Source organism: Falco naumanni, chromosome 5 (assembly GCF_017639655.2).
Source record: "Falco naumanni isolate bFalNau1 chromosome 5, bFalNau1.pat, whole genome shotgun sequence".
Taxonomy (NCBI): Eukaryota; Metazoa; Chordata; class Aves; order Falconiformes; family Falconidae; genus Falco; species Falco naumanni.
The window spans coordinates 71,739,203-71,748,705 of NC_054058.1; the positions used below are offsets into that span (position 1 = coordinate 71,739,203).

The window sequence follows — 9,503 nt, forward strand, 5'->3', positions numbered from 1 at the left end:
GAAATAGGGATACCCTGAGGGTCTCTAAAAATGGAGAGATGAGATTAGTATATCAAATGGAGAGGGCTCCATACACTGGGGACAGAAGTCACAGTCTTAGTGGAAAAATGTCCTTTACCAAGGAACTGAGGCATTTCTAAGAGGATGAAGGAGCTCTTGATCCAGACTCTCTTCATAGGGAGACATTGCCTTACAGAGATGCACTCCTTCCCTGAGAGCCCCTGAGAGACTCCCAATTTCAGGGAGGCCGCAAAGGAGAACACCAGTTATAGAGGCAAACCCCCTCACCCTGCACCTTCTGAAGGGAGAGGAAATACTAGAATAACAATGAAAGAGAGTGGAAGTCAATCAGTATGTGCTTTTTACCCCAAAGTTTCAGGAAGAGAGAGATTCCCCTTATGACCACAACACCTCTTCCCCTACATTCCCTCAAATTGGTTCTTGCATCACAGGGGAGAACTCTTTCTCCCAGGATTTCTGAAGGGAAAGGTGCCAGGCACCAACATCTTAGGTTGCTCCTACTCAGGAGTCCCTGTGGAAAAAGTGCATTCCCATGGAGGGATGTTTGGCTGTGTCTGCAGGAAACTACATATACCCCACACACACTATAGGGAGTATCTACGTTCATGGGTGCATCCAGCTGAGAAGCATGGATACACATGGATGTATCTGTGTGAATGGGTCAGAGTGGACTTGGGTGCATCTATAGGTGGACACTGGTATGGGCATCATCTGTGTATGCAAAGCATACGAAATGGGGATGTCTATACAGGACACACATGGGGCTGTCTGCATGCATCTGAATGCATCTATGTCTGCTGGGTGTGGGCAGATGTGCAAAGGTACAAGTACATGCCTGAGCACGTGGCATACAGGTGCCTGTATGCACAAAGGTGCTTCCCTGCACCCATACATAGGCATCCAAGGAGAGCCTGTGTGCCTCAGTGCATATACACCCATCTCTGTCAGTGTTAATGCAGCTATAGACACATGTATGCACACCTGTATGCATACATGTGTACTGAGAGGTACAGGCATGTGCACCTGTTTGCATCCCTATAGATATCTAACCATGTAAACTTGCAGGTATACTTCCCCTGCATGTGCAGGTATGCATCACACATGCATATAGCTACAGCACATAGACAATTGTATGTGTGTACACATCTATATGCATGTTTGTACACATACCAGCATGCATTATGCAAGCGTGCAGATCCACATCTGTCTACTTACCTTCACATGTGTGAGTTCATATATTACACAAGTGGATGCACACCTATGGATAAGCCTACATATTCATGTGTAAGTAAAAAAACGGTTGCAAACACATGCATAAGCAGCTAAGGGGACCCCTGTACATGCATATATACCTAGGGGGTATATATACATAAACAATGTATGCATCTAAAGGTCATGCACCTGTGCACATAGCACACCCATGGTGCAGATGCACGCTTGGTGACAGCACAGGCACAGTTGAAGGGGGACAGTGTGTACCTGCCATGTCCATAGGTGCACATCCAGCACACACATGCCGGAGAGACAGCGGTCTATGCATTCCCAGCATGCACCCATACACCTCGATGGGCAAGCACCAGGACAGGGGCTGTGCAAACCCAGCCCTGGATGTGTGCAAGTGTGTACCCAACGATATACCCAGAGGCACACACCTGTGCACATGTACACCCAGCATCCATACTGGGTATGCCTGATTATCCCTTGCATACGATGGGATGGGCAGCTCTGTACGTTTTTATGAAGTGCCTATCTGCATTTCCAAGCAAGCAGATAACCCCGGGGACGTGAACCCAATGTGAACCTACACACACCCAGGAGCTCACATACCTGGCACCCGCATTTCCCACAAACATTCCCACAGCCAGACACAGTTGAGTGTGCAGGAGTGGGGCATACACACACCCAGTGAGTACCAACACTCCTTGGCAGACGTGAGCGTGTAAGCAAGTACATACCCTAGGAGGCAGGCACACCTCTGGACACACTGACACAGACGAAGAGGGCAGGATCACGCTGGTCACATGTGTCCGTGGGCATACCCAAGGCCTGTGGTTGTGTGTGCACCCCATAATTACCCACAGGGCAGGGGCACACGGGGACACAAGGAGCCGATGGGACCCCCACGTCCTCGGAGGAGCATGGCCCTGACACGCGGTCACGGGCACACCCCGGGGCACACCGACACCCCACGCGTGCGTACCAAGGACCCCCACGCCAGGACGGCCTCTGCCCGGAGAGAGGCAGCGCCGCGTCCCCAGGCACCGGCAGGGCTCCCCTTCCCCGGTGGGGTCTGCCTGTCCCCCGGGGATGTCCCGGTGGGGGTGCAGCGGGACAGGGCGCACAAAGACGCGGCGGGGGGTCCCCGCGCCCGCGGGCGGGTGCCCTCCCCCCCGTGACACACACCCACAGCTCCACTCGCCGTTACCTTCTTGACGGTGCGCGGCGCCTCTGTGACGGTGCCGTCGGGGCTGACGAGCGCCTCGGCCGCAGCGCCGCCGCTGTCGCCGCCGTCGCGGTGCCGGTGCTGGGGGTGGTGCGGGTCGCTCCGCTTCATGGCCGAAGCCTGCGGCACCTTGGCGGCGCCCGGCGGCAGCCCGGCTGCGGCGGACAGCCCGGGGCAGCCGCTCAGCGGAGGCCGCTCACCGCCGCAGGAGGACGCCGGGGCCGCCTCACGCTCGGTGGCCGGCAGCGGGCAGGGGGCCGCGGCCACGCCGTGCCCGGGAGCGTGAGCGGTCACCGGCTCCGGCCCCGCCGCCTTATCCATGGGGCCGCTCAGCTCCTTCAGCTCCACGGCGGGGGCTGCCACCTGCACCGACATCGCCGCTACCGCCGCCGCCTCCAGCTCCCTCAGGCACCACCCGCCCCCTCAGCGCCCGCTGGGCACGCCGGGACGTGCAGTCCTCCCGCCCGCCGCCCCGCCCCGCCCGCCGCCCCGCTGCGACTACAACTCCCGGCAGCCTCCGCGCCGCCGCCGTGCCCCGCCTTCCCGCGCCGCGCCGTGGAGGCGCCTGGGAAATGTAGTCCGGAGGAGCCGCGCCGCTGTCCCGCCGCGGGGGCCGGCGGAGACAGAGGCGCGGAATGGCGGCGGCGGCGGCAGGCGGCAGGCGCGGTCCCGTCAGGGCCGTGGGGCTCCCCGCGGCCCCCGCACCCTCTCTGGGCGGCCGGTGCCCCGCTTGACCCCCCCCTCCCTCCTCCCCCTTCCCGTGGAGAACTTTGCGGGTTTTTTCACATTTTAGTGGAAATGTCAGCGTTGTGGCCGGTGGCCATCGTGCCACTTGTCGCAGGCCGCTGAGCACCCGCAGCGCAAGGGGCTGTGCCAGGCTGCTCTCCTGGGCCCGCTGCGCCGCCACAAGCAAAAGCCTCGCAAACCAGGAGCCAAGACGTTCTGGCGTGACGAGTGTGACATGCGAGAGCCCGGAATGCTGCTGTCTGCCAGGCCCAGCCAGCCCACCAAGCCCCTGCACGGGTCAGCCCTGCTTCAGGGCCTTCCTATGAGCAAAAGCCAGTAATGAGTCACGTTTACGAAAATCCAGTTCTTCAGGAAAGCTTCTTTTAGGGAAGGGGCATTCAAACCCATCCTTGGTTGGTTTGTTTGTTTCTAGTTACTGCTATTACTGTTATTATGATTAACACATTATCCCTGGGCACAAGCCAAGGAGCAAAGCCCGTGGGTTAGGGGCTTGTGCAAATGCTAAGCAAGTGCAATGTTCCTGTCCCGTTCGAGGGGTGGGAGGTTGCATCCAATGTGTCAGGCCAGTTGGAGGCAAAACAACTGTTTCTTGATACCAAGGGGGCTGTGATAGCCAAGCAGGAGGGATGCGGAAGAGGATGGAATATAGAGAGGCACAAAAAGCTTGCGTGGAGTTTCAGGATCCTCCAAAAGCCAGAAGTTAGAAAAGTGCAGGACAAAACAACTGGCAAGATTGCAATGACCAGGAGAGTTTCCAATTGCCAAGTTAACACTTGCAGCCCAGAGCCTTTAAGTCACTTACAAGCCCTGGGTGAGCTTGGTGTTTGGGATGAGCTGGCTGTGAGATGAGGTGGAGGGAGAGGAGGAATCCACAGGAAGAACCCCAAAATCAGGAGGCAGAGGAGAGATAAAGGGAGAGGGGCAAGAAACTGAGAAGCTGAAGGAGGATTTCACGCTTGGAGAGGAAGAACCTGGTCAGCAGCTGATGACGCGCTGCATTGGTAAAAACTCACTGGGGACAGGAGGAAAAATGGTTTCATTATATGCAAGGGTGGCAGCTGGACTGGAAAATGTCTAGGACAGAGGCGAGGAGAAAAAGGGCTGTAAAGCATTTAATGGGCTCCAAAGGCAACCCTGTACGAGAGACGAGAGACGTCAGAGAGGATGACGGGAGGAATGTGTGAGTAGGACTGAAGTTAAAGGAAAAGCAGCACATTACTTTGTGCGTGGAAAGTGCTGGGGAGAAATCCCAACTTTATTGAACTAATGCTATTTCCTTACTGAAGTGAAAGCAGAATTTGCATGTGGGTGTCACAGCACATTTCTCCCCCTTCCTAGTATCAGAAAGCTCAGTCTCAGGACAGATTTCAGTCTCAGAAGGGGCCTTTGAAAGCAAAACTTTGAAAGCTGTGATGGGAGGGATTTGAAGTTGTAGCAGATTAATATCCCTCCCCTTCAATATACGCTATGTGTTTCTTGCAGCCATAAGACAAGAGCAGGCTCCGTGCAAAGCCCCAGCTGCTGCAGCACCATGGGTTTCTCCTGCAGAGTGGGGCTTGTGCTGACCTGGAGTGCCGATTCCCCCAGGCAGAAATCCTCCAGATGTTATCATCTCCTGGTGCTGCAGATCCCACAATCTGAAAAAAAAGGTTGTTTTGCACACACCTGACCTGGGGGAATCTGTTGCTCAGGCAATGTCCTGACCCCAAGTTTGGTCCTTTGTGCTACCCGCACCCCAGCCATGCATGCATCACCCACCTGGCTCAGTGTAGGATCTTCCAATGCACTTGCCCTGCTCACCTTTTTAAAGAGTGCAGTCCTCAAATGGAGTTACCAACAGGGATGGTATTTTCCTGGAAAAAAAGTCATATACTAATTTCAGCATGTCCAAACACCCCTGGTGCTAATTGGAGATGCCTCTGTCGTATCAGGGCACAAACCACTGCTTGCGTGCTGAGCAAATAGATGATATCACAGCTTGCCAGCGATCCAGCAAGCGGTCCACACTACCAGAGGAATCTGCTAGGCTGTACTCGACAATTTATCTGGGAAAAAAAAGGATATCAGGAGAGGAAGGGAGAGGCCGTTTGGTTAGGGAGGATTGAGTGGTTTAAACAATCGGGGCTCTGTGAGAGTGGCACCAGCGGTGCCTACAAGAGAGGTTGGGGCTGGCTCCTTCCCCATGCTGCGTGTGTGGAAGAGAGCAACAGGGACAAGAGACAGGCAGTGAGGCAGGGCTGCCTTTGCCTGAAAATAGGTTTGTGGCACCTTTGGAGAAAGCAGCCTTGGATGGGAGAGAGTCTTCCCCTTGACAGCTGTAGCTGTGTGTAGACCTGCACAGGAGACAGCCCAGTTTCTTGTACCAATGATAACCACAAACAAAAAAATTAAGTCGGAAAAAGAGTAAAATGGCTGCGGTCTCTCCCAGAGCTGTAAGGGCAGGCTCAGCTGTTCTCTCCAGCCTGGTACACCTGTGTGTGCTGCTGTGGAAATACCTCGTTCCCGGATGGGCTGGGGATGGGCATGCTGTGCATGGTGGAACCAAGCTGGACCCAGTCTACCCCTCAATGCCCACGGGCCTGGCTTATAGGGTCCTGTTTTGAAGGGACCCATATGCTTGTGCTGCCTGGGAATCAGCGTACATAAGCCCCCAACAGGGAGCATATCGTAGCCCAAAGGTGAGGGAAGAGTGAGATTAGACATCGATGTCAGGCATTTTGTAGCCGTCTCTATCCCCTTTGCTTCCTTGGCACGTGATAACCAGAGATGGAAGAATGGAGGAAAACCCCAGGTAGACACGTGAGCGCTCTAGTGCAGACACCCATACTTTGATCTTGCACAAACAAAGAAAACCCAGTTTTTTCTCCACCACAACAGCTGCAAAATCAAGCGTGGCTGAACCATCCGGCTCATGAATTGCCGTATTGCCCTGAAATCCTCCATCTGACCACACTGCACTGTGGGGAATGGCTGGCATCGTGCAGTGATGGCTGGGAGGAGACCGAGCTGGTTACTGGGTCAGCAGAGCCCCAGCCACTTTCACGGTCTGGATTTGCCTGTTCCTGTGATGTTTGGTCCTAAAAAAATCAAGCCAACAGCCAGGAGCGTGCTGGGGTTAGTGATGGAGGGCAGGAGTGCTCGGCACAGATCCTCTTTGCTTCCCTGATCCTAGTTAAAAGCAGCCCAGCCTCTCTTAACAGGGATGGTGTGAGCTCCTGTAAAACCCCATGGCACACAGTGATCTAGCCACAGAGCACCGCTACAAAGGCTAAGCCTTCCAGAGATGAAGGGGGGGGGGGGGAAGGTATTTATATGGAAGTTTTTCAGTTCTTTAATACCCTACTGTAAGCCAACAGACACAGTAGTCATTTTACCGATACATATGTAAATAATCCCAAACTAGAAGTCGATACCACACTATATTAGCTCTCCTAATTGTACCTCCTGTATTACAGACAGGAATTTAAGATGATTCAGCCTATATCCCTGCCTAATGGCATTTGGACATTTGATACGAGCAATCCAATTTTACTGCAGCTATTGATTTGTTCTGGCAACGTCCCTGCGACTGGCCTGTGCTGTCGTAGTTTTCATTCATTTAATTACGGCAAAGGCAACTAGATGGCCAGCTAGCACCAACATTTGTCCGTGAGGGTGAGTGGTTAAATGTACTCATAGCGAATATTATCCAGATTCCTTGAAACCTCCCTGCCCGGCCCTGATGAACACCCTTGAGGGTGTCTGGGGAGATGGGTGACCCTCCTGCACCTCCCAAAACCACTTAAAATGCAGAACAGTGGGACAGGGGTGCATGCGCGTGTGGAATTCCTCTCCCTGCACTTGATTTTCATGAAATCTTTGCAGTCTTTACCTACAATTTTCTCTGCCGAGAACAGCAGAGTACTGTGCCAGGGGCATGCCCGACAGACAGACAGACATGCACAGGCATGTAATCCTATGAGCCTTGTTTCCTTAGGAAATCGGCTTAAAATAATAACTGGAAGATATTAAAGCTGTTTCACAATGGGAAGGCAGGCAGGGGGAAGAGGAAGGGCTCTTAGCTCCTTTGTAATGTAAAGTGGAGCCTGAAATACTGCTTCTCACCTAAAGGGAAAAGAATAATAAATAAAAGGATGTTATTTACATGTGACCATGTGAGATCTTCCCTTTCTTTCCTGAGGATACTCGATGTACAGCTGGGGAAATTAACTGGGTTTTGCCAGGCAAGGAGCTGAGCAGGTGACACCTGGGTCACCAAAGGGAGATTCAACCCTTGGGTCCTTAAAACTTGCCAGTAACCTTCCCCGATGCTGATAGAAATGGAGGGAGAAGATGCTCTTGCAGAAAAGTTCAGGGGACATGGTGTGGGGAGCAGGACCCTGTTCCAGCCTTGTCCTTGTCCCTAATAAAACTGCCCCAGTCCTGGCATCTCCTCCACCGGCGCTGGCTTGGCCAGCCTGGGACTGCCTGGTCCCAGCATCTCCTCCATCGGAGCTAGCTTGGCCGCCCTGGACCTCTCCAGTCCTTTTCCAGGTCCCACATCACACGCATCAGTGCCACTGTGGGCAACCGCACAGCTTTTGCTGCTCACATTAGTGCTTTCCTGGCTGCAGTTTCCCTAAGGGCAGCATCAGTCAGGGTAAAGCCAGGGTGGTGGCTGGCAGCAGCTGCACTACCCCGTACCCATCCTATGGCCAGAGGAAAATGCCCTGGAGCAGAAAGTGGGAGAGACAAGGCAAAGGCACCTCCCTGCCTTCTGAATTCTTCTTAATCCTTACTCCCCTGCAGAACCTGACGCCGAGCAGTGTACACCACCATGAGCACCCACGGTGCTGAGCAGGACCACCAGCCACTTTTGGGTGAGGATGCTCAGTGCTCCCAGCCTGGTGCCAGGGCAGGATGCTCCCAGCACAGCAGGTGTAAGAAGTTGGTCTGAATTTGTCCCTTGCCGGGCATTGCATCCCTTTTAACCAAGATGTTTTAATCATAACCATTTAAATGGGGGGGGGGGGGGGGGGGGGGTAGTGGGGGGGGGGGGGGGTGGTGGTGGTGGTTGCTTCTCATTTTTCCCACTAGAGCAAAGAGCTGGTTCCACCTTCTGAACCCTCTGTGAGGAAGATGGGGTGTTGCCCAGGATAAATCCTTTTAAAAAGCCACTACTTTGTCCTCGTGTGCCGAATTGAGGGGGCTTTTTTGGTACCTGGGGGAAAATAGAGGGGATGTGGTGGGGTCAGGACATCTGTTGTTTCCAGAATGAAGTATTTTAGCTTTTTGTTTCAAAACGGTATATACATAAACTATATATATATATTTAGGAACAGCTGCTACAATTAGTTTTTCTTTTCAAAAAGACTCAAAAACAAAATATAGATCGTTTAAAAAAAAAACAAACACAAAAATATAATAAACATTTTGTTTCACCCCAGATAAACCAGCCTTTACTCTGGCTTCCTGCTGCTCGCTGGCCCCTGTGCAGAGCCCTGCGACAGCAGCAGAGTGGGGTCAGCCCACCCCACTTGCCAAAAACCATCAGGGAAAATACAATTTTCACCAGCCAATTCCACTCAAATTTCAGAGGGACACCTGGTCTCCGGGATAACAGAGCACCTGCATGCCTCACTCACAAGTGAAATAAAAAAAGGCCACTTTCCAAAAGCAGCATTTCTCCCCAAAAGCACCAGTCACGCAGCCCATTGCCCAGCGCTGTGGGCAGTAGCAGTGCCTGTGGGACCCCACTCTGGTCTGCACCCAGCAGCACCCCGAAACCTGAGCCACCCCATTGCAAGTTTGGGGATATTTAAACCCGTAGTGCCATCTGCTGGCAAAGGACCCCCCAATATTGCTACCCAAGCCCAGCGAGTGTCCCCCGTAACAGTCCCCAGAGCACCCACAGACCTTCCCAGCCCCTCACACCTGCCATCTGCAGGGAGGTGGCCAGGACGGGGGTATTACAGCAGTTTAAAGCAGTTTTTAGCAATTTTTAAAGCAGTTAAAAGCACATTTTAGCAGTTTTTAAAGCAGGTAAAAGCAGGTTTTAGCAGTTTTAGCAGTTTTTAAAGCATTTCTAAAGCGGTTTCTAAGGCAGTTTTTAATGCAGTCTAAAGCGTTTTTTAGCAGTTTTTAAGCACAGTTTAAAGCAGTTTTTAGAACAGTTTCAATCAGTATTTAGCAGTACTTAAAGCAGCTTTTAGCAGGTTTTAAAGCAGTTGGAGCTTTTTAGTAAAAAAGGACAAAAACCTGCAACATTTCCTCACACTCAAAACCTCCCCAAAGAGCCCAGGGCAGCCGCTGG

General features: G+C 53.0%; 1 protein-coding gene across 1 annotated transcript in view; it reads right to left on the reverse strand.

Moving 5' to 3' along the window:
- The window catches only part of AHCYL2 (adenosylhomocysteinase like 2), a 109,298-nt gene extending 106,402 nt beyond the window's left edge, over positions 1–2,896 (reverse strand). Inside the window, exon 1 of the mRNA XM_040594897.1 lies at positions 2,447–2,896. Within this exon, the coding sequence (XP_040450831.1) occupies positions 2,447–2,839 (393 nt within the window). The 5' untranslated portion in view covers positions 2,840–2,896. The remainder of the gene's footprint in view (positions 1–2,446) is intronic.
- Positions 2,897–9,503: the final 6,607 nt, after the last annotated feature.